The 26,182-nt window shown below is 35.0% G+C and overlaps 1 protein-coding gene across 1 annotated transcript; it reads right to left on the bottom strand.

Annotated features, from left to right (window-relative positions):
• Nucleotides 1–24,016: 24,016 nt before the first annotated feature.
• Nucleotides 24,017–25,960, bottom strand: LOC141683146 (diaboline synthase-like). Its single transcript, XM_074487838.1, has one exon. It carries the CDS (start codon nucleotides 25,870–25,872, stop codon nucleotides 24,427–24,429), a length of 1,446 nt encoding a protein of 481 aa, XP_074343939.1. The 5' UTR covers nucleotides 25,873–25,960; the 3' UTR covers nucleotides 24,017–24,426.
• Between the last annotated feature and the right edge of the window lie 222 nt (nucleotides 25,961–26,182).

Genomic DNA, 26,182 nt, shown 5'->3' with positions numbered 1-26,182 from the left:
AGATCAATTGTTGTTCACCAAATTATCCAAGAATTATATATGATATAATTGACAACTGTTGTCTACCTAAATAATCATGTTTTAAGGATACCAGTGGTTGACTTAGAACATGACGAAATATGGATCTTGGCTCACTAGAAAGATTTATGGGATATACTTTCCGAATTAATAGTTAGGGCTATTAATTTGAAAAAAAAAAATAGTGGGAGATATATTACGAATATATCATAATCATATGAACATAAAATTTTAACTCAGACAATCTAATGTTTATTTTGCGCTTTTATTATTGTAGATACTGAGTAATGGCAAACAACACAAACACACTATCCGTACGTTCAGTCCTTGAGAAGGACAAGCTGACAGGAGGAAACAACTTCCTAGACTGGCAGAGGAATTTGAGGATTGTCCTCAGGCAGGAGCGCAAGCTTCATGTCATTGATATTCCTCCTCCAGGCCCCCTTCCTGAGGGTGCTACTGCTGATGAACGAGCAGCACGCACAAAGGATGAGAATGATGCAAATGATGTTGCATGTCTTATGTTGGCAACTATGAGTGCTGAGCTTCAAAGACAACATGTGCATATGGATGCATATACTATCAATGAGCACTTGCAAAGCATGTTTGCAAGCCAAACTCGTCAAGAAAGGTTCAACACGAGTAAGTCACTTTTTAATTGCAAACAAGGGGCGAGTGAACCAGTTGGCCCACATGTTCTGAAGATGATTGGTTACATTGAGTACCTTGAAACTTTGGGTTTCCCGATTGGTCCGGAAACTGGTATTGACCTAATCATGAATTCTTTGAACAACAAATTCACTCAGTTTGTTGTGAACTACAATATGAATGAATTTGACAAAACACCTACTGAATTGTTGCATATGTTGAGAACATATGAGACCAACATGAAGACAGCTGAACCTGCTCCCATACTGATGGTGGGAAATAAAGGTAAGGCCAAAGGGAAGGGAAAATGGAAGGGTAAGAAGAAGATTGGATCTGATTCTACAACCAAGCCAAAGTCAGGTCCCAAACAGGCTTTAAAGCCTAAAGGTGGTGTGGCCAAGGGTGAATGTCACTACTGTAAGAAAGATGGTCACTGGAAGAGAAACTGTCCAATTTACTTGGAGGATCTGAAGAAAAAGAAAGCAGTTCAGATTTCTGGATCAGGTATTTATGTTATAGAAGTCAATTTGTCTATTTCTACATCCTGGGTATTTGATACTGGATGTGCTTCTCACATTTGTATAAATGTGCAGGGCCTGCAGAGAAGTAGAACTCTGGCTAAGGGAGAAGTGGACCTAAGAGTAGGCAATGGAGCAAAAGTTGCTGCTTTAGCTGTAGGGACTTATTATTTATCTATGCCCTCTGGGCTTGTTTTAGAACTAGAAGACTGTTTTTACGTGCCTGCGATTCGCAGAAACATTATTTCTGTTTCTTGTTTGGACAAGAAAGGTTTTTCGTTTACAATAAAGAACAACAGTTGCTCTTTTGCTTTGAATGATTTAACCTATGGTGTTGCGCGTTTATTTAATGGTTTATATGTTCTTGATTTAGATAACCCTGTCTGTAATATAGAAAACAAACGACTTAAAATAAATGACTCAAATCAAACATACCTCTGGCATTGTCGTCTAGGCCACATAAATGAGAAACGCATATCCAAATTACATAAGGATGGATACTTGGATAAGTTTGATTTTGAATCATACCAAGAATGCGAATCTTGTTTGCTTGGTAAGATGACTAAAGCCCCTTTCACTGGTAAGGGTCAAAGGGCCACTAAACGTCTGGAGCTAATACATAGTGATGTATGTGGCCCAATGCGTGTAATGGCTAGAGGAGGCTACTACTACTTCATAACATTTACTGATGATTTCAGTAGATATGGATATGTATATCTTATGAAGAACAAATCCGATTCTTTTGAAAAATTTAAAGAATACAAGGTTGAAGTAGAGAAGCAAATTGGCGGAGATGCAAGTATTAAGATCTTACGATCCGATCGTGGGGGTGAATACTTAAGCACCGAATTTAGAGAGTATTTGAAAGAGTGTGGTATTGTATCGCAACTCACTCCGCCAGGAACACCTCAATGGAATGGAGTTTCAGAGAGGAGAAATCGCACCTTGTTGGACATGGTGCGATCGATGATGAGTCATGCAGATCTTCCAATTAGTTTCTGGGGTTACGCTCTAGAAACAGCGGCTTTCACACTTAACCGTGTTCCTACTAAGAAGGTTCAAAAGACTCCATATGAGATATGGAAAGAGAAACGGTCAGGCATGAACTTTATGAAAGTTTGGGGATGTAAGGCATTTGTGAAACGTCAAGAATCTGACAAGCTTGGACCTAAATCCGAAGAGTGCATTTTTGTAGGATACCCTAATGAAACAAAGGCGTATTATTTTTATAGTCCTTCTGAGCAGAAAGTGTTTATTGCTCGAGATGCTGTCTTCATGGAAAGAAATTTTGTTTCCAAAAGAAACAGTGGGAGAACTATAGATCTCGATGAAGATCGAGAACCGCAAAATAGCATTGAACCTGAAGTGGAACAAGAGCAGAATAATGATAATGCTCAACAAACACAGGTTGTTCGTAGATCTGGTAGATTTCGCCATGAGCCAGAGAGATATGGATTTCTCATGACTCAGTGTGGTGATTTGATGCTCATAGATGAAGATGAGCCTCTCACATACCAAGATGCTATGAACAGTCCAGACTCTAAGAGATGGCTTGAAGCCATGAAATCCGAGATAGATTCCATGTACGAAAACCAAGTATGGACTTTGGTTGATCCACCTGAAGGGGTAAAACCCATAGGGTGCAAATGGGTTTTTAAAAAGAAAAAGGGCATGGATGGAAATGTTCAGACCTATAAAGCTAGGCTGGTTGCAAAAGGTTTCAAACAAATTCATGGTATTGACTATGATGAAACTTTCTCACCAGTGGCTATGGTCAAGTCTATAAGGATTTTACTTGCCATTGCAGCATTCCATGATTATGAAATCTGGCAAATGGATGTCAAAACAGCCTTCCTTAATGGAAGCCTTGAAGAGGATGTGTACATGACACAACCTGAGGGTTTTGTCGATCCAAGGAATGCTGGCAAGGTATGTAAATTGCGTCGATCCATTTATGGATTGAAGCAATCCTCTAGGAGATGGAATATCCGTTTTGATGAAATAGTCATAGAGTATGGCTTTGTTCAAAACGAAGATGAACCGTGTGTTTACAAGAAGGTTAATGGGAGCTATGTGGCATTCATAGTACTATATGTTGATGATATACTACTAATGGGGAATGACATACCTTCTCTAAAGGCTGTTAAGACGTGGTTAGGGAGCAATTTCTCCATTAAAGACTTAGGAGAGGCATCCTACATTCTAGGAATGAGGATCTATAGAGAAAGATCTAGAAGGATGATCGGTCTAAGTCAGAGCACATACATTGATAAGGTTTTGCATCGTTTTGGAATGCAAAATGCAAAAAGGGGATATGTCCCTGTGTCTCAAGGGATAACGATCTCTAAGGACCAATGTCCGAAATCATTGGATGAGAAGGACCACATGAATAAAGTTCCATATGCTTCAGCAATTGGATCTATCATGTATGCAATGGTATGTACTCGCCCAGATGTCTCGTATGCTTTGAGCATGACGAGCAGATACCAGTCTAATCCGGGTGAAGGTCACTGGACGGCAGTTAAGAATATTCTTAAGTACCTGAAAAGAACTAAAGATTCATTCTTGGTGTATGGAGGAGAAGAGAAACTCGTTGTAAAAGGTTACACCGATGCAAGTTTCCAAACAGACAGAGATGATACTGTATCACAGTCTGGTTTTGTGTTTTGTCTAAACGGAGGTGCTGTAAGCTGGAAGAGTTCAAAGCAAGAAACAGTAGCTGATTCTACAATGGAGGCTGAGTACATTGCAGCTTGTGAAGCAGCTAAGGAGGCCGTTTGGATTCGAAAGTTCATTTCTGTTTTGGGAGTGGTTCCATCGATCGCAGATCCCATTGATCTATACTGCGATAATAATGGAGCCATTGCACAGGCTAAAGAACCTAGATCACACTCCCGGGCTAAACATATACTCAGGAGATTTCACCTTATTCGAGAGATTAATGAAAGGGGTGATATACACATATGTAAAGTGCACACAAATGATAACATTGCAGACCCACTGACCAAAGGCTTGTCGCAGCAGAAGCACGATGGTCACACTAGTTCCATGGGTATTAGATATATGGGTGATTGGCTCTAGTGCAAGTGGGAGATTGTTAGTGTAGGTGCCCTAGAGGCAATACATTATTCTTTTATCTTTATGTCAGTTGATCATTCAATAAATGTATTTATTATGACCTTAATTACTGCGATATTTTGTTAGCATAATAAATGTCCTTAGAATCATGATACAAATTGTATAGTTTAAGTACATGACTTGAACTTGAGATTATATAATATATCATATTCTTAAAGGTCCCTAGTCGAGTATTATTATATAGGACAATAATAATACATAGATAGACTAGTATGTTGTTTGACAAGATAACCACATCTCATTGGTTATAAGTATGGGGATACTGAAGTCAATACATAGGTACATGTGAGAGTACATGGTACTGGACAGACCCACAGTGAGATTCTTCATGTTTAATAAAGTCATAAGAAAGACTCACAGTGATAATGGTGTAACGATCCTTTGACTTGAAATCATTATATTTCTATACGAGGATTAATATACTTTGACTACATTAAAAGTTACTTTTGATCGGGTGATGATAAAAGTGGACATCGGGTATATCATGAGTCGTATGAGAAATATGAATGATAGATAAAGGATTTAACCCTCCTATAATTAGGAGAGATATTATTGGCCTCTTGATTGAGTGAGATTATAAAAGCATGGCCATGCTCAAATAATGATTTGTTTCAATAATCTACTCATGCATCAAGTAAACCCAGATTAAATGTTGAAGAGGATGACTAAATACATGCCTCGAGTTTAATCTATAATATGTATGGTTAAAAGGATTATATTACACGGAAAAACATTAATCACGAAAGGTTTTATCTAATCACGATTTAATTATTGTTTAATTGGGTAACAATGATGTATTACTAGATACCGCTCATTGTTTATAATTTTATTAGAGAATAAAATTATTGCCAATTAAATAATAGCCTATAGGGTCGCACAAATAGAGCACTTAATGGAATAGTTAATTTAAATTATGGATTTAAATTAATTGATGATTATTTGAATTTTATTATAATTAAGTAAGACTTAATTGAGATAATATAAATTCGAATTAAAAGGAATGTTTTTGCCCATAATAATTAAGTATGACTTAGTTATTAATTAAATAATAGAAATTCGTTTTTATTATTTAATCCAATACCTACTAGGGTTGGGCTTTGCTATTATGGGCCTTTTTAATCAGTCATTATAAATAGATAATGAGAGGTTAAAGAGGCTTGAACGTTTTTTAAGAAAAACCCTAGCAGCAAAGAGAGGCAGAGGCAATTCAGATCGTCAAGAAGGAGGCTAGTACATCCATTCCGTAGTCAAGTTCGTGAGACGTTCTTGAAGGTGCTCGTGTGGATACCATAGAGGTGTTTCTCCGAGAGGTAGACACAAAGCGTGATAGCTAGGATCTCCGTTGAGTTCGTAAAAGTTAATCTCTTGAAAGGTATGATTCGTTATCTCCATAATCTGCCCATAATTATACATGGATCCTGTTTTTGGGTTTCGAATTTTTGTTTTATTTACGTTTATCCGCTGCGTTTTATGCCTTCGGAACCCAACACATATAAGACCTTTGTTTATGCTTACGCTCTGTATCCTATTATAATGTGATTTATCCATTTAATCTGAACTGTTTGTTAAGATGTATTAATTTATAATTGGATTGAGATAGCTAGATGAGATTTATCAATAGGATTCGACTAGATAGAATTAGTGATTTATTTGTTACTATGTTTGTTCCATATCATGCCTGTCTTGCTTAATTCTTATGCGTAATGTTTCTGAATGAATGTCATGTATTCTTGATCCAATGCGTGCTTATCTTTATGCCATGAATGCATCTCTTAGTACTTGCATTAATTATAGAAGAAGCATGTTTAGGATTACAATAGGGCAAAGACTGCTAGTCCTCCTTATGTAAGATTGGAACCATTTTCCCCCTAGCCTAGAGACAAATCTGTCAAGGGTATGTAAATGGAGAAAATGGTCAGTCAAAGATAAGAATCAGCATGATAAGGTTGCAGCTGTTGTTATCTCTGTTAATAATAATATCTCTAATCCATCTGGACCCAAACTGATAAGTTGGGTACCAAGAACTGTTAATCAATTTGTGAGTGCAGGACGTAACAGGTTATTTGATTCATATGTATTCTTGGTATTTGATACTCAAGGCATGTGATCAAGGAAAGAGCCTCACAATCAAATATGATTGACATAAGCTATTCCGTCAGTAATCTTTGAAGATGACAACAAAGGTTTTCATTACGGGACAAGCTATACAGATAAAGGGATGTCATCATGAATTGAATAATTGGTATCACTGATAACAACTGATCATTGGTGTCATTAATAACAGTTGAAGCAACTTCCTTGCTGGAGAATCAAGGCACAAATCCTCTTATCAGACAGTTCTGTATCAAAGGACAAAATGTCAATTCTATGAAGGGTTAGTGTCTCATCTGAAGCAGGAAGATTGAGAAGCTTGCTCTTCTTAGAGTAAGGAAAGGATATGCTCGTGGCTAGACTATCAGAAAAGGTGAAGTCAATGGTTTCTATTGTAAAGCTTCATCTGGAAAAAGTTTAGCTATGACATTAGAAGCTTTCACCCTTGAACATCAACTCAAGGAACTCTTTTGTGAAAATGGATTAGTGAGAGGACTGCCTCATCTGGAATTCAGAAGACGATAAATGTGGGGTATGTCAGAAAGAGAAGTCAAAGACAACATCACACCAAAGTAAAGATATACCTTAGTGATGGTGGTTGACTAATCTTATGTAACAAAGTTGTTGTTCGTGCGTTCTCAAGACAAGACATCACAGATGGTGATTGATCACATCAAAGAAGATCAAGCTGGAAGCAACTGTAAAAGAAATGATCCGGTGATCAGATAATGAGACTGAATTCAAGAAGCAGTTCTGATTAATATCTGTAACATCAAGAATATTTTGAGACATATTCAGCACTGAGAGCTCCATGTCAAAATGGAGTGGTACAAAGGAAGAATCAGAACTTGATTAAAGCTACAAAGGAAATATCGAGCTAATCAAGACTTCCTAAATACAAAAGGGCTGGAGCAGTCAATACAGTTTGCAACAAGTTAGATCAAGCCTTGATCATGATGTTTACATGAAGACCACAAATGAGTTAATGGCCAACATAAGCAAACACTAGATAACCTCAAAGTGTTTGGTGAGAATGTTCTACAGTTAGGATATTTTCCATGGCTACTCAGTGGAGTCTACAACCTACAGGGCATCTGTGGTTGATCAACAGAAGATGATTGACAGTCTAAGTGCACAGTTCAACAACTCAATGCTCCAAGCTGTTACAGTAGAAAAATAATGGTATTGATGATTCATATCCAAGCATTGGAATGACAGTGTATAACACAACTCATTTCATCAATGAAGCCATTCAGCAAGGGTAAGGATTTTCAGAAAATCCCAGCAACAGCTTAGGGGGAGCAATAGAAGGATCAACTAATCAGACACAACACCACATTAAATATCAAGAGGACACTACAAGAACATATCTGCTGAGACAAAGGGTTTGATGTCAATATTATTCCCAGAGTCTACTTCTTAAGTGATCCTGATGGTGGAGTAATGATTAGCAGGGCTACTGAGTGCGAATGATTATTTTTCTAGTTTTCTATCTGAAGAAGAAACTAAGAAAGTTATAGAAGCTCTGATAGATCCGGATTGATTGGGTGATTACAAAGCAAGATGAACTCAATCAGTCAGCAAGCAGATTGTACGGAAGCTGGTATCCAAACCAAATGACAATATTGTAATTGGTACAAGGATAACCAGAAGTCATACTGGATGACAATGGCATTGTTACGAGGGACAAGGCCAAACTGGATGCTAGGTTATTATCAGGAAGCAGTATCTAACAGATAGTACTAGTGATGAGACTTGAGGATATTACGACATATCAGGCACCTGATGCACATTACACTTGGAATTGGACTCTAGTAGATGTGTACAAGTGCACCCCTGATTGGTGAGTCAAAAGAGGAAGTCAATGCACAATAGTTCATGGACTTTGCAGTTGCAGATCTATTGGACTACGTATATCTCTTCTTCACAAGCTCACTTCAGGTTGGTATGAACTAGTATACTACTCAAGCAATCGTCAAGGACATGGTATGGTACTCTAACTGAAGTTACAGTTTAATATGAACTAGTAGAGTCGTCATATTAATAACTCTCTTATCACTAGGCACACACATATTGTTTTATATGTGCAGTGATATAATGATAATGTTATATGCTGGTCTACTAACAAATACTTGTGCAAGATTATTTGCTAAGTAATTGCAGAGTAGGTATAGGGGAGCATGTTGGAAAGTTGCAATTCTTTTTGGGATTACTTTAAGCAGGCCATTAGAATAATTCTTTTAGGAGCTCAAGCAAGCCAAAAGAACAATTCTTTTAGGAGCACAAGTAAACCAAAAGAATGATGGCAATACAAGTAAGTTAAGGACATTTTGAAGATGCAAAATTTGGAAAATTCTGAACATGTCAAGACTACTTACCAACAGAAACCACTAAAGTTTGATCAGTGCAACTCGGGTATAATGACAAGCTATAGAGGTATGCCGAGCTCACTATTTTACTCAAATGCTAATAGACAACATGTAATGTTCTCAAGATGCCAATGTGCAAGGTTCCAAGTGGAACCTAGAGAATCCAATCTTATAGCTATTAACAAGATGATTAGATATCTTAAGGGACTACCAACTCTTGGAGTAAAGTACCCTAACGATATTATGCTTAACATGTTTGGCTATATAGATACAGATTATGCAGGTTGTAAGAAAGACAGGAGAAGCATCTCTGAAGCTGTCAACTTAAATGACAGGAGAAGCATCTCGAGAAGCTGTCAACTTCGTGGAAGAAGATTAATTTCTTGTTATGACAAGAAACAACTTCAAATCCAACAACTCTGTGAACACTCTATGACAAGGCACCTTCACACCAGGTTTCATTTCTTTAGAGAGCATGTCTTTAAGTCTAAGAGTTACTTGTAGAAACATTTACCAAATTACTTGTTAAAGCTAATTTTTCAAGACTGGTTTGTAAGTGTGGGATATCATTCATTGCATATTAGTTGGAAATCCCATCTGTAAGGAATTCTTAATATAAGTTCACAAGTATTAAATCTTCAATATTTAAAGGACTTGTGAATTTATCAGTAATCCAGTACCTCGTACTTAGTGCTACTATCTTGATTATCATGATTACAATGTCAGATACATGTACATGTGTGGTAGTTAAGTATTATAGCATTAAGTTTGAATAATATTTTAATTGATTTAAATTATGACTGTAGACAATTCCATTTCATATCAGTCTCATAATTTAAATTATATTAAAATAATATGCAGCATAGTTATTTGTATTTTGTACAAATAATTATGATACTTTTAGTATTAGTGATATTATTTAGAATTTTTATTCTAAGTAACCAATGCTGATTTCTAAAATCACTAATATTGAAAGTTGAAGTATTTTATAAGTCATGTGTATAAAACTCTCAATATTTTATATGCTTAGAAAGTATTTCTAAAATTACTAATTATCCAAAGAGTGATTGCCATGTATATAATTCATATATCCTATTGGTACTTACTCAAGGATAATTATAAATATTTAAGTGCTAGTATCTAACTCATAGATATTTAGTATTTATTTATTTAATATTTATTTTGGGAAGTTTGGATTATGGAAATTGAAGCAATTCAATGATTTTATTTGCTCCATAATTTAAACTAACTTAAAATAAATAAGCATCATGATTGATTATAACTAAATCTGTCAACAATTGATATCTAGTATATTGATTGTAACTTATGTGTTATAAGTTAATTATGAGATTTTAGTTTTGGTGAATTTAGCAATGTTTATATCTCAAGAATTCACTAAAATCAGAATATGATTGCAGTATGATTAGTTGTGTGTAATTTCTTGACTTATATCAGTTAATGATATTTAGTTAAGAGTTTAAATATGAACTAATTGTGAAGTATTAGTATTTGTGACATTACTTAGAACTCCTCTAAGTAATCAATACCTATCTTCAGTCACTTATACTAATATAAAAAGTGTAAAAATCCTTCTTAAGTACAACTATGGTTATAATGTTTGATGCTTTATTATAAATAACCATATGTTGTCCACTTAGAATATTTTTTACACTTACTTGCAAATTCCTAAACACTTTGATAATAGATGCAATACTCAATGGATCAAAGTATATAGAACTTAGAATATTTTTCTAAGATTGCAAACAAGTCAATGTTGGTTAATGTTGCTTTATTTATCGAACCAGTATTGTTTGAGATACTATAGTTGTTAGGAGTTAACAATTGTATGATATATGAAATTGAATGCTGATGTCTTTTTGATAGATAATTGGTATTTAATTCATTGATATCTAAAGTACTTGACAAGGATCAGACAATGATATATTGTTAATATTTTGTTGCAGATAATTATGAAATTTTAAGTTCTAGTGGATTTACATGCTTTGCTATATCTGAAAGATTCACTACAATTTGAAATCAGCAGCATAGTCATTCTTATTAAGATTATTTATCAATACATAGTATTGTTGATTATAATTTTATAAAGATAGATTATGGAGCTTTTGATATGAATGAGAATTGCTTAGACTTTACCCTAAGTGATCAATGCTTTTACAAAAACTCATTCATATTAAAAGACAAAATCTTTCTTTCTCTTCTTAATACTGCTAGGTCATCAGTATATTTCTTATCAAATCATTTATCTTTTTAGGCATAACAACAGACTTGTGCACTCGAACAGTTTTAGGAGAAAATTAAACTTCTTTTTACATTGATGATATCTTATTTCAGTAAAATCTTTTTAAAATCACTATTGTACATCATTTCTCTCAAAGATTAAATGCATAATTTTCATTCATTATAGATCTTAAGTGCATTTTATCTCTATATTGCCATATGCTCTGTGATACAGGTTCAGCCTCCAATGGCATTCTTTCATTGATAGTCATGAGGTTGAAAACCTACAACTTCTATCCCAGACTGTAAAGACAAACACGTAAACAGAACCAACCAACACTCTCTTACCACTAAAATGAAGTATGAATGAGCGTGAGGGAGAAAGTGCCTTAGTGCACCACATAAGGAAGGTTCTGAAGTCAACCTAGCAGCTCTGTCTCCTACAAAGATGAGTAGTATTTAAACAAAGACAACTGCTAGCCCCCATACATCTTCTCAAAAAGATGTAATGACTGAAAAAGCACAAAACAGTTACTAGATTCATCCTCTCAACGAGGCGCGTCTATTGAAATTTGCCTGTCGGCCAGGGTATCCGATGTAGTGTCACCACCTCAAATATAAGCAATTCTTGATGCACAAGAAAATATTACACACACAAAGGATGAGTTGACGGAAATAAGAGTTTTGACCATTTTAAGGTCAGATTCGATTGTTCAAGGTTCTTTAATGAACCAATTGCCTTTACAGGTGTTAGGAGAGGATACTGATCCAATAGCCATATGTTAGTGGTCAGTGTCTACCTCCCCAAGACTAATAAATCTGGATGCATCTGCGGATAATGGATCTGACATAGGTGCAGCTCGGCAACTTGTTGACAATGATTCAGATATTACCTGATGAGTCACAAGGAAATGTCTTCATAGACATTAGAAGGGAACTTTGATCTTTATGCTAAATTCTTTGGATCACTGTTTACCTTCCCAGAGTTCAAATCTGGGACCCTAAAAGGGAAACTAGCAACTTGTAGATTATGACTCAGATTCATCTGACGAGTCTAACAAGGATGGAGATTTGCGAACTCCCATTGCACCACCTGTGACCTCCTTAAGGATGGCTAAGGTGATTTTCCTTGCAGGTACAGCTGGATTTTGGAGCTATAAGAGGAGTGATAAACTTTTGAGAATGAGTGTAAACACGAGTGGAGAGAAGAGTGAAACACTTGTGAGGTACACGAAATAGAATCACACACTTACAGTGAGGAAGAAAAAGAAACACCATATCCCATTCCCTATCCCTAAATATGGTTCTTGATACTTCGAGTCTCGAATCTGTTTATGATTGGAACCTAACTCTCAGGGACCTAACATTTACAGATTGGATTAGAATACTTCGGGACCTTTGGGAGCTCATAATTGGTAACACTTGGTGATCTCACATTTGGGAGGTATAAGGAGTTGGGAAGATTGGTTAACATGATGATCAACAGTGAAGTCATACTTGCAGCATTTAAAGGGACATGGTTGATCAGACTATGACTTGTTATTTCTTTTCCAACCAAGTAACATATGAGAACTCCTTCAAACAACAACATACATTCCTTCTCTAAAGGGGGAGATAAAAGCTTATATAATAGTTTGAAGGATTCCTCAACTAAGGGGGAGAAGCAGCAGGTAGGAGGAAAAAGGTAAAGCATATGTACACTACACCACACCATTGTTGTTTGTAACTACGGATCCTATTATACGGGAGATGTGGTAAACACAAGGTGATTTCCTAGTAATCAGAAGAAGTGGTTTAGTTCATCACTATTCTTCATAAGGGGAGAAGCTGTTTTCCAAAAGGGGAGTACCATTGGTTTTTATCTGCGGATCCTATTGTACAGGAGAGGTGGTAAACGAAGGTGATCTCCTTTAAGCAGTTGATTCTCATAGGGGGAGAAGCAAGAGAGATATGCGCTTCTCAACAGGAAATGTGGTTGTACAAAAGAAACTGCTGATGATTACTTCAAGACTGAGAAGTATTATCTGGCAGAGATTTGAAGAACCAAGGAAATGAAGATGAAACTACTTGAAGATCAGTTCAGTGCTAGAGGAACAAGCATCTTTCATTTCAGTTACTCAAGAAATCTGGAAATGTGGTATTTGATCCAGAAAACTAGTAGCATTATTTACAAGTCCTGGTACATTACTTTTTCTAGTTGTTAGTTGAGTTATCCTCTCTATTTAATTTGTTTGTTAAGTTTAACAATCAAATAGGGGAGATTGTTGGTGAGACTGCGTAGCTGTATGAACAGTTACGTGATAACTCAACACGATAACAACACTAGAACATGACAGGTTAATAATACTATGTCTACACAAGAAATCAAGAAGAATACAAAGAATCAGAAGATTAGAAGAAGGCGTGAAATCTGTCTACATGTCACTGAAAGAAGTTCATTAATATGATCATGCCTCAGTGAAGAACAAAGATTAAAGACTTTCAGGGTTTCAAAAATATTGAAGATTCAGTATACAAGTGCTATCGGAAGATTTCAGTGTATTGTCATTGATTGAAGATAGACAGTGTTCGAAGCATAGGAATCTGAAGAATTGAAGACAGGGTATAGACAGAGGTTAATAAAGATATTATCTAAAGTATCAGAAAGGATTCCAGTGAAAGTACAGTTGTTTATTGACAGTCAGTGTCTGAAGCAATAAAGTTGACGCAAGCTTAACAATATAATTAAGGCTATAATACGAAGACCTGAATCGGGTTAGTCGTCTGTGAACCAGACCAGTTGCACTAGGCGTCAACAGCTCGTGAAAGGAATATGAGTATTATTTATAGAAGAATTGTTAAGTTGAGGAACGTACTTGGATTGAACGTTTATATGTTAAAGTATGGGAAGAGGTGCGCGGGGTATACAGCTAAACAGTTCAGGGGACTAGCGAAGCTCAAAGTTTAATTGTTAATTTAAATAAATTATTTAATGGACTTTAATATAATTTATCTAATAAACTTAAAATGATTTATCTTATAAATTTTAAATAAGTTTATTTTATAAATCTAAATTAGTTTATTTATATAAGTTATATTTAAGTTTATTTTATAAATTAATTTAATTACAATTTAAACTTAAAAAGAAAGGAAACAAAAAAAAGAAAAGAGAAAAAGAAAACAAAACAAAAAGAAAAAAAGAAAATCAAATCAATAAAAGTAAAAAAGGAACCACATGTGACATAATGTCGCCACATGTGGTAGTTTTAGTTTTGTTTGTAAAAGTTAAGTACATTAACATGTACTTGATATATGTAGTAGTCCATCCTTATCGCCACACATAAGTTAGTGAGTTTGTTTTGGTTTACACTTATATATATACTAGTACACTCCTGTCGCCACAGGCATAGATACTCCCTGCTGTTCTCCTTGTCGCCACAGAAAGGTTGTCGCCAAAGAATTCTCAGCCACACAATTTATTGATAAAGTCTACACTTTGCAGCAGATCTAGTAAGTTATGTTTTATCTTCTTCTCCAAAAAAAGGGAGCTGATAAAAACAAGAAGCGGAGATTTACAGAGAAGCTCCGGCACCTTGAATATCCATTTAACTTCTCACCGGAGTAACGTTATAATACCCGATTTAATTCTTGTATATTCTTAGGGGCATTATAATTGTTACCCGGTAATTAAATCCTTGTACACAGTTTCACGTAGACAGAAAAAGGAGTAACATCCAGTGTTGGCTAAAATAATACAAATATATGTAATATATATATTGGATCGCAAAAGAATTACTAACAGTTACTTATTTTGTACTTACTCTTGAATGTAAGGTGCTAAGATATGGCGCTTATTTTTATTGGCAACCAAAACTTCTCTCAACTACCCGGTTACTTCTATTTGACTTTTATAGTCACGTGCTGTTATTGCCAATCTAGACGGTAATATAAATGCAAATTCAGAATTCTCCGAATGATTACACAACTTTCTAATATACCTACAAAAATCAGTTATTGTAATAAACAAATGTGTGTTGATAGATTGCAAAGTAAATAAAGGAAACAAAAACTTGAACTTACTTTATAAAAATCTCTAGAATGGGCATATTTAACCAACTCATAGTCAAAAACTGGTCGACATCTTCATACGTGATGTATATTGGATTTTCTCCATCGAAAAACTTTTTCCTCTTACGATAAAGGTGAGTAGGGGGAGAAATGTACGATGAGCCATATAGACATTTTTTTGCAATTATTTAAACGAAGATCAATAGTAGCATCTTCACAGATTGGACAGGATTAAGCTCCTTTGATGGTGTACCTTGAAAGGTTTCCATAGCCAGGAAAATCGCTTATAGTGAAAAAAATCATGGCACGCAAAGTAAAATTTGTCTGACTGTATACATCATTTTCCTCTTACCTTGGTTCCACAATAACTTTAAATCGTCAAGAAGTGGCTGAAGATAAACGTCAATATTTTTCCCAGGTTCTTTAGGACCGGGGATTAACAAAGTGAACATGATATACTTCTGCTTCATGCATAACTAAAAAGGCAAGTTATAAATTATTAGAAAAACTGGCCAGGTGTTTTGTTGAGAGCTTTGAGTGCGATACAGGTTCATGCCATCCGCACAAAATTCTAGTCATAGATTTCTAATTATTCCACCAAATTATGGGAACTTTTCGTTAATAGTGCTCCACTGTGGAGAGTCAGCGGGGTCCTGAGCATCCCATCTACGTTTCTCCCTTCCACATGCCACCTCATTAAATTTGTATCATGAACATTTGCAAATAGACGTTTAAATCGTTCCACTATGAGTAAATATCGTAACACCTTCATAGGAGGCCTCTTATTACCATTAGCTGAAGAATTATTTCCGAGGCATTTGTACCTAGAGACTCTGCACTTTGGACACGTGTCTAGATGTTCATGCTCATTACAAAACAGGACACAATCATTTGGACATGCATGTATCTTCTTTACAGTCATACCCATGGGACATAATATTTTCTTTGCCTCGTAGGTAGAAGTAGGAAGCTCATTATTTGGAGGAATTATGTCTCTGTGAAGTTTTAACAACTCCGTGAAGTTCTTGTCACTCCACCCGTTCTTGAACTTTAACTTACACAACTTCAAGGTTGTTGATAACCTAGATAATTGGTCATTTCACCCTGGATATAGAAGTCTTTTAGAATCGTTAACCAAGTTGTCAAGAATTTCTGGTTGGTGCCTTAAAATATCTTCAATATCTTCAATCATTTTCTCCACCCTGAAGTGCCCACATTATCTTCTTTATTGTTACTCATACTATCTCGATTAGTTTCAATATTCCCATCAAATGTCTTTGTCCCTTCAAAATTTATTTCTTCTTCATGCCAAATCCACTTAGTATACCCATCCATAAAACCACGGCGAAATAGATGCTCACGCACTATAACACTAGGAAACATTTTTAAATTATAGCAGTCATCACATGGATATGTCATCCAATCTTCTTCCTTCTTTAGATTTTTCTCTGCACAATTAATGAACTTGTCAACTCCATCAACATACTCTTGTGTTGCACGCAATATTTTGCACATCCATCTGACTATCCATGTTGTATGACTACAATGTTGTGTTACTACAAATACATTAAAGAAAATTCTTAAAGTCATTATAACAACTAGAATATTTTAGGAGGTAATTTCATAGGTAATTCCGTAGTACTGGAAGATGAATATCGACATAGTAATATAGAAATCTAGTTCTTGATCATCGAGTACATATATTGGACAATGATTTATATCAATATTGCCACCACTTATAGATTTCACATATTAATTGGAGCTTAATTGAGCAAGATGACTAAAGGACCAAATGAATAAAATTTACTAAATTTTTACATAATATTAGTCAATTATAGAAATCAGTGTGTCCTTAGTTCATATAAACATACAAAATTAGACACTCAAATGACATTATATCAAACACCCATTCATCAGACACAAGTACACCCTGTAGTAACAAGGATACAGAAGATACCCTTAAATCGAATTGTTACATATAGGCATATATACATTCAAACCTCTAACAAAATATATACATATACAAATAAGATTGATTACCTCAGATTTAACGGTAAGAAAAGCCCAATTTTTGGGCAATGAAATCAAAATAAATTACTCCAGCAAACAAGTACCTTGAACCCCAATTGGTAAAGTGCAGTAGATATAAAAAGAATGTGGCAGCGGTGTGGACTGGTCCTTGGTAACCACCGATTGCGTGTAAAGAGCGGTGTGGACTGGTCCTTGGTAACCACCGATTGCGTGTAAAGAGAGTGGGAGAGTTAGGGATTCACAGCTCGATTTGTTAAAGTTTGACATGTATTTCATTAATTTGAGAGTTAAAAATATTTCTAAATATTTAAAATTTTAATTGCAAAAAAATTGTTTGAATTACATGTGTTTACCGAAACACTAAAAACTATAAATTACATTAAAATATGTGTGTGTATATATTACAAGAATATACATACAAATTGTACTATATAAATTACATATTGCATATAATATATAAATTATATTAATATATATATACATACATATATATATATATAATATTTAATAAATCTTTCAACCCGAAAATTATCAAAAATTTCATCCCAAAATAGTCTCGCACGATCCTAAATATGCCATATGTTTAGAAAAATAACATGGCCAGCCTGATAAATATCAGATTTTCGCAATTGTCTGACGACATCATGGTGATAAATTCGCGGTTGTGCTGGTACTTCTTGAAAAAAATATGAATTTTAAGTGAATTTCGAATAATATGAATAAAAATTTAGATAGAATTATATGTTAAATCTGAATTATTTATCAAATTGTATGAAATTAAAATTGGATCGAATTCTAAACTATTTTAAAAAAACTTACATAGAAGTATAATTTTCCAAAAACTCCAAATTAAATAAATTAAAATAGATAGATTAATATTGAAAGAATTAAATTACAAATATTAATGTTAAAATAAATTGAAAAAAAAATCCATTCCGGCCGATTAGCGAATCTATATATTTTAGATGATATTTGACATAGCCCGACTCGGTTTTAAGAAAAGCCCAATCCAATTTGAATTTACAAATTTTACATTTCATATATCATGGCCTCATCCGGTTTTTTGATTTTAAAATATTTGTTTAAACATAAAAATTGAATGTCCGTTTTCTTTGTGGAAAAAGTTTTAAAATTTGATAACTCATACGCATATATGGAAATAAATGTACAGCGTCGTCGTCTACAACTTCGGTTCTTCATAGCTGACACCTTAAATAATATCTATAATGTCGGTTAGGTGTAGGCGGCACCTTAAACGACATTTACAGAGTCAGCATTTTAAAGTCCGACGCTAGAATGCGATTTTAGGAATCAGTTTCTGTGTAACCGACGCTATAAAACATTTTTAGAAGTCGGTTCCTTTTTGACAGATGTTTTTTAGAGTTTATGGCGTCTGTTAATTGTATAACCGATGCCTATAAACCACAATGGTTGACAATAAGCGCCGAACTATTATACAATCGACGCCTAAAAATATAATAAGCAACGGTTTCCCGTATAACTAACGCCTAAAGTGCGACACTAAAAAGCTATTTTATACCGTTTGTGTGACTTGTCACTTAAGAGGGAGTTTTCTTTTTTTGTTTGTAGTTAGATTATTTTTACCGATTGGTTAAATAGTCTGCTAAGTTTAACCACTGATATATAATTTTCCTATGTTGCCATAATGATCTATGTCGTAAGGATTATTAACTAGATCCAAAATATTTACTGATTTTTTTTAGCCTAGGGTATCTTATATAAAAATACACAAATTAAATTTCTGAGCCCCTGTAATTTTTTAAAAACTCATTTGTACTCCGCCTTCAACCCCAACTAATTTAAATGCCCCTTACCCTTAGTCACAAAACAACTATTATTATACAAAGGTCAAAATATATGACTAGGTAATCTATGACTAGGTTTTGTAATTGAGTAGGGTTGTAGAAAAAATATTTTACTAATTTTTAATTAAAAGTTATGATTGATAGCATTTTTCTTATAATATTTACATAAGCACCTTGTATATTTTTATGAATTCTCACAATAAAATGGAATGCAAATTAAATTTTAAAAATAAGATAAAGAAGCTATAGAGTTCAAATAAGATTTTGTATAACTTGAAACACATAATTAAAAATTAAAAAAAACTTTTTGAAAAAATGATGTGTCACTTGACAAGCCATCATTATTTCATTGCTTCACCATTGTCAAATAGAAATATCATTTTAATGTTCTTTTCATCTTCGGGAAAAAAATAAAATAGAAATATCATTTTAGCATTCTTTTCATCTTTAGGAAAAAAATAGAAATATATATGTTCTACACAGTTCCTGTGTTTACTTTTCCGAGGGTCGTATTCTTGTGAAACAATTTTTTTTAACAATTGATGTAAGAGATTTGAAACGATTGTTTGGTAGTTTTTTTATAAGTATATATTTGAAGTAAAAAATTAAAAATAATAAGGATTTTGGTAATTTTTTATGGTGAAAACAACATCTGGCTTTCCCGCAAGCTGAAAAGCAGTTTTTTTTTCTAAAATATGGGACTTGCTTTATGCCAAAATCACTTTTTCTAAAAGCAGTTTTTTAAAATTTACCAACAAATTTTTAGTGTTTTTCAGCCAAAACTGTTGTTGATTTGCAACAAAATTAGCAAACACACCTTTTCGTGTAAACATTTTTGTTATACAATTATTTTTGAGATGTTTTTTTCCTGAAATATCATGACATTGGAGATTTTCAGCAATAATTCGGTCATTATCAGGGGCTGATCTAGAAATTTTCATTTTGGGGATATTGGACAAATTTTGAGAAAATATCTTTATATTTTTAAATTTTGAATAGGTACTTTAATATAATTTCAAAATTTTAAATGCTGAAAAAAAAAAAAAATTATGATCACCCCTTATACCGCTTCCTATAAATCCCGTTAAATATAGGCGGGAGAGTCTCTGAATTTGGCGGCAGAGATTATGCCTCTATCACATATAAATCTGGTTGATGGCCATGAGAGTCTCTGAAGTTGACCCTAAGAATTATGTTTTTATAATCTTGTTCCATCTGTTTTCTTTCATTTTTTCTGTCTGAAAGATATTTTTCTATCCGCTGTCCTTCCATTTCTGGACATCTTAACGTTTGAGCCTGTGGAGAACAGTTGGGCCTGAACCTGCTATATTGGATCAGGGTCTCTTTTCTTGCATTCATTTTTAGATCCTTTTTAAATATTGCAATTGGCATAATCTTCGCCTACTGATTTTTGAAATGGGCTCTAATTATCTGTAATCAGATTTCTTGTTAGCATCCATCAAGTTGATAGTGGTTGTTCGGAAGGCCGTAGGTAATAAATGAAAGTCCTTCCGGTACCGGAATTCATCGTAGTCCATCACTGGTGAACAACTTTCACTTATGTATATAAGTTATAGGTAATAAAATTTGATATCGATTGGTTTTTGAAGTATTTTTAACCTTTTAGTTAGGTATTCAAGTTGGATTACGCTCTCAGTGACCAAATAAATCGTTAGAGAACGACACGGCCCCAACATTTAATTGAATTCCAGTCTTGTCTCAAGATCTGCTATCCATCACCTAATGTACCACAATTAGTTGAGACTTGAAGGCATAATTTAATATGATTTTAAAAGTTGATATATATGGTCATGCAGAGCTCGTACTCTGTGAAGCCTGCTTGCCAGCTGCATGGCTGGTTTCTTGGTGCATCTATGGCCTCTACCTACTGAAGGTGTAATTTGGTTGAATAAATTAGAGCTTATGTAATCATAGCAAGGCATGGGACTGTTTATCTGGTGTAACATTTAGAATCCAGTTTATTATTTTTAGCTTTGGCCATTTCGAGCAGTTTGTGCATTACTAGAAACATGCATAGTGAACATTGTACGAAAACAGTGAATTAGTACTGCGATAAAATCTTTAAACGCTATTACATGCCAGGTAACATTCTTAACTCCACAATACAAGACACAAGCTGATGATAAAGGGAAGAAAGAATACTTTTGGAGTTTGGAAAAGGTCTCGTGACTATGAAAGTACTAGTTTCTCAACTGTCCATCATGCTCCTCTCATTAAAACATTGTTCTTGTATTCCATATTGCTTTTCATCAGGAACTCTATATAAAGACAAGGATCAGAACATAACATCCAAGCTAAACAAGTCTTCTATCTCTTACCTATATAACTCAAATTATCAGCAATATGGAAAACCACAAGGTCTTGTTTGTATCCTTGTTCATCATGGCTGTGTCATTTTCTGGTATTGGTAATGTTGCAGCCTCTCGCCGCCTTTTGACACTATCAAGCTTTCCTTCCATACCAAATTTGCCATTCCCATCAGTCCCTACTACGCCTAGTACTTCATTGCCTTCATTTCCACCAATTGGCGGGGCGTCCCCGGGTTTTCCCAACTTGCCAACACCAACAATTGGCACTCCCTCCTTCCCATCTATCCCAGGTATTCCAGGGATCTTCGGTCCTCCTTCAGAAACCAATCCATGGAACGCCCCTGATATGTCGTAACCAGTCACTAATATAATGTATCGAAATTTAAAAGTATAAGGTCTACTTGATGTTGATTCAATAAACAGGGAATGCTGTGTTCTAGATATTTAACTGGTGTTCTCTTATCACTAAGGTATATCATTGTATATTCCATCAGTGATGATAATATGTAATTCATTGTTAAGTTATGCTGATTAATGGAACATTACTGTTTCGGTTTTAGCTTACAGAGGACAGAATTCATTCTGCTAAATTCTGAATGATTCATGCTATGATTTATCAATTTGTCATTGTGCACAGTGTGATAAAATTGCCAACACCAACAATTGGCACTCCCTCCTTCCGGTGGCGGATGTAGATGGGGGCTCCGGGGGCTTAGCCCACCCCTGAATCCGTAATATCCTCGATTTCTATATAAATTTTGAGTATTTTTTTATAAGCCCATGTGAACAATCAAAAGGGCCCCATGATGACGTGGACATATCAGAGAAGAAAAGGCAAAAAGGGTGGTGGCCCTAAATGTCACTTGGGGGTTAAAAATGACCCTAAATGTCACTTTAAAACGGTACATTGTGTACCGTTTATGTAAAACACCTAAAACGGAATTTCGTTTAACGTTTTGGCATTTTGAATTTTTTTTATGCGCAAAACGGTAGATAAAGTTCTGTTTGGTATAAAACGCTATATGATGTACCGTTTTGAGCCAAAACGCTACTTCAACCACCGTTTTGTACATTATAAAAAAATTAAAAAAAAAAATTTAAGTGCCAAAACGGAAGACGCAGTTCCGTTTTGCATTAAAAATACAAAACAGAAGACGAAGTACCGTTATGAAGTGACATTTTGGGCCATTATTTTTAAAAGTGACATTTTAAACTATTTAGCACTCAAAAGGTGTACACGGTTTGGTCAACCCGACCAATCCAAACCGAACCGACCCTATTTCGGCCGAACCAAACCGATTTTTTTCAACCCGATATATAGTTGGGTTGAAAAAATGTCAACCCGATTTAATTGGGTTGGATATGGTTTTCGATAATTTTAAACCAATCCAACCCAACCCGATTAAAATATATATGTACATGCTAATAAATTAATCCAAAATTATGTTTAGGTCATTTACATAGATCCATATATCTCTAACTCTAAATGTAACTTGTAACCTTCGTGTTCATAGTTCATTTCGTAACAACAATAGATGTTTGATTAATGTTATATTTTTTGCATTTATGATTCATTCCAATATTTAAAGCGTAAGCAATATTATTAGTACTTTTGATGTCGAAAATTAGATGCTTAAGACTATTCAATATGGAGGATTGTAATATTGTTTTGAACTATTTTCAAGTGTTCTAAACTTTGAAACCTTATGTTTTATTATAATTTTTTATATTAATTTTGTATATTTAATAAACCGATCAAACCGATCCAAACCGAACCAAACCGAAGTATACAAATTGGTTTGGGTTACAAATTTAAACGGTTTGGGTTGGTTTGAAATTTTGAAAACCCGAACTAATTGGGTTGGGTTGCTAAATTCTCCCAACCCGCCCAACCCGATCCGTGTACACCCCTACTCAAAAGTGACATTTTGGTTCATTTTCAAGGCAAAAATAGAAGGAAAGAAAATGAAGCAGGGGAAATAAATAAATAAAGGAAAGTAAGTGGGAGGGACTAGAGGGTAAAAGGGTAATTACAGAAGGGGAGTATAAATAGATTGAGATGGGGTTGAGGCATGAGAAATATTGTTAAGAGAAATATCAATAGGAGGCGACCTCTTCCTCAAATTGGGGCTAATCTGTAACCTAATTAAGCATGCTCTTTGTTGATTTACTTTAACTGAGTGCAAGATTGATTTCGTGATATTGAATATCTAATTTGTTACCGCCCACCCTTTTAGATATTAGCCTAGTCCATTAATATATTTGAACCCAGCCAAACTACTAATTCTTAAGTTGAACACATACGGACTTGTTATTGTAAAGTGAAAATATTACAAAAAAATCTACAACTCTACTTAGTCTGTTGTGCGCCTAATCTTCCTCTTCCGTGACATGGACTTGGGTAATTTTTTTATATTAATGAAGCCCCCTCTGTAAAATCCTGGATCCGCCACTGCGTCCTTCCCATCTATCCCAGGTATTCCAGGGATCTTCAGTCCTTCCGAAACGAAACCATAGAAGTCCCTAATATGGTGTAACCAGTCACTTAAGTATACATCTACTGGATTTTCATTAATACTACGGCTGCTATTATGATGTTTCATTAAGCAGGAATTGCTGTGTTATAAATATGTACCTTTTTTTCTCTTGTTATTAAGTTATAACACTGTCCGCTCCATCTTTGATGATAATATGCAAGAACTTGTTGTGTTTGTCTAAGTTGCTTCTCTTAGATAATTTTATTTACTTCTTCCGTACGCTCATTTATGCTGATTAATGGAAAATTACATGTTTAATACCGGGCCAAGATGTGCAAAACAGGACACACAATTTAGACTTAGACATGCACTCACAACTGATAAGGCTCACTAAACTTCTTGGGTTACACAGTTAAATATACACACAACATGTGACAACCAGATCGACTCCCCAATTCTTGATTTCGTGTCGGAAATAATGTGAAGTGCTGTCCCAAATACAAATAACTTGAAAACTTGGGTAATCCTGAAACTAGGGTATACCGCATTATTTTGTAATTTTTTTTGACTAATTTTGTGCATGTGGCACTACTTTGAATCTTAGTTTCGGCCAAATGAAGCTACCTTCTTATTGATGAGTAGTAAAAATATTTTTATTTTGTTGACAAGTTTCAACATAAGAGCCTCCGAGTATATTAAAAAGAAGCATAAGCAAGCATCTCTTTGATAGCTAGGAAATATTTCATGTCTTGCTTCTCCAAACTGACAATGGCCTTTATACCATCTTTACTCGGAGTATCCATCATAAAAATGGAATTAACCAACGGTGTGTCCACTACAGCGACTTTAACAGGCCTTCCCCACCCGAAATCCGTCTCATCATAAAATGGAAGTTTACAAATGCTGCTAATTGTATAAGGCTTGTAATTAGTTTTTGTATATTTGAACAATAAGGGCATAAATTCTTTTCCGTCCAAACTCTTTGATCCTCTAAGCTGCATCATCCCTTTTCGCATTTTGCCTACCAATGTACTTAAGTTTGTCTCATTCATCGTATCTGTCGGAATATGATTACAAGCAATGAGATTGCCAACACTTGTTTTTGGCAGTGGAGGATCGATAACAGGGCGCATGTTTACCCACTGCAACAAAACAGATTTAGTAAAGGTCCCAGAGTTTGATGCAGTTGCCGAAAATACAGCACATCTGTAAAGGAGTGCAGTCACAAGTTCATTCCGTGTGTAATTTTTATTTTTGTTGCCTTGTTGTTTGTCTTGCATTTCAAGCTCGGCCTTCAGCTTGTCTATCTTTGAGTTGGGAAACACTATCTCGGTAGTGATCCAGTTCTTTTCGGGAGCCGCAAACTGAGTCGCAGTTAAATCATCATCACTTGATTGTGGTAGCAACAGCTCGTGCATGAAAGAGGGACTACGAGGCACAAGTTTCTCTTGAACTTTAAGGTTGCGGGACAGTCTTGACCAGTAACTTAGGAATGAAAGTAAAGTAAGACCATCAGCAATACGGTGTGAAAGGCTCACAGCTATTGCTATTCCTCCACAAGTGAAATGGTTTAGTTGAACAGCCATAAGATTACGAGAACATGACATATTATGCCATATCGAACCAGGTGGAAAGAGACGACCATAACCTTCTTTTTCATCCTTGACAGGAGGTTTTTCCAAAATTTCAGATAACTTACATGCTATCCGGGCCTCAAGAAAATGAATGCCTTCGTCATTGCAATCAACGTAGGATCCTGATGAACTTAGCTTTCCTGCAAACGGGTAGTACTCAGAAAGTGTTTTTGATAAAGAATTTTTAAGTAAACATAATATCGCGGTTTTACTAGCCAATGGAGTGGATAATTGTGGATTGGGATAGAAGAGTATGAGTGGCATGTAAAAATCAGGCATCATGAGATCATGCGAAGGAAGATTGTAATGTTTGAGCTTGAGAGGTGTGGGAGAGGCTGGTTTAACGTTGGTTCTTGATCTGGAGACGACATGCAGTTGCGTTTTCGAGATTAGTGGTGGTGCCTGAAGGATTAGTCCCCTACTAATCGTCATACCCACTGGCCACAGTTGTTGCAAGTTGCAAACTGGCGACTGTGGATATGCTCTAGGAACCTGCAGCTTATACATTTTATGAGCCGGAAAATCGATAGTTGTCGACTGGGATAGAAGAAAAGGAAGAGCTAATGTTTGAAGCTTCAGGGGGTGAGGTGTTGAAATGAAGTTGTTGGTTTCCCTTTGCCTCCATTCATATCACTTAAATAGAAAGAAAATTGCAATTAAATTTTAAATTCATTATGTCTTGGCATTACAAGTTTTTCATTATTTTTAATTTTGTACCAGATAGGAAAAGGGCCCATTTTATATTTTTTAAAAAATTATTGCACACGAACGGTTAAAACTACCAACAAAGAGAGCGGAAGAGCACGTTCTATTATAA

This window comes from Apium graveolens, chromosome 9 (assembly GCF_009905375.1).
Source record: "Apium graveolens cultivar Ventura chromosome 9, ASM990537v1, whole genome shotgun sequence".
Taxonomy (NCBI): Eukaryota; Viridiplantae; Streptophyta; class Magnoliopsida; order Apiales; family Apiaceae; genus Apium; species Apium graveolens.
Note: the sequence above shows the minus strand (reverse complement) of the source record. Positions and strands in the feature narration are given on the sequence as shown.

Bases quoted from the DNA above. Each gene is read 5' to 3' on its own strand.
- LOC141683146 (XM_074487838.1), bottom strand. From the start codon at position 25,872: ATGTATAAGCTGCAGGTTCCTAGAGCATATCCACAGTCGCCAGTTTGC.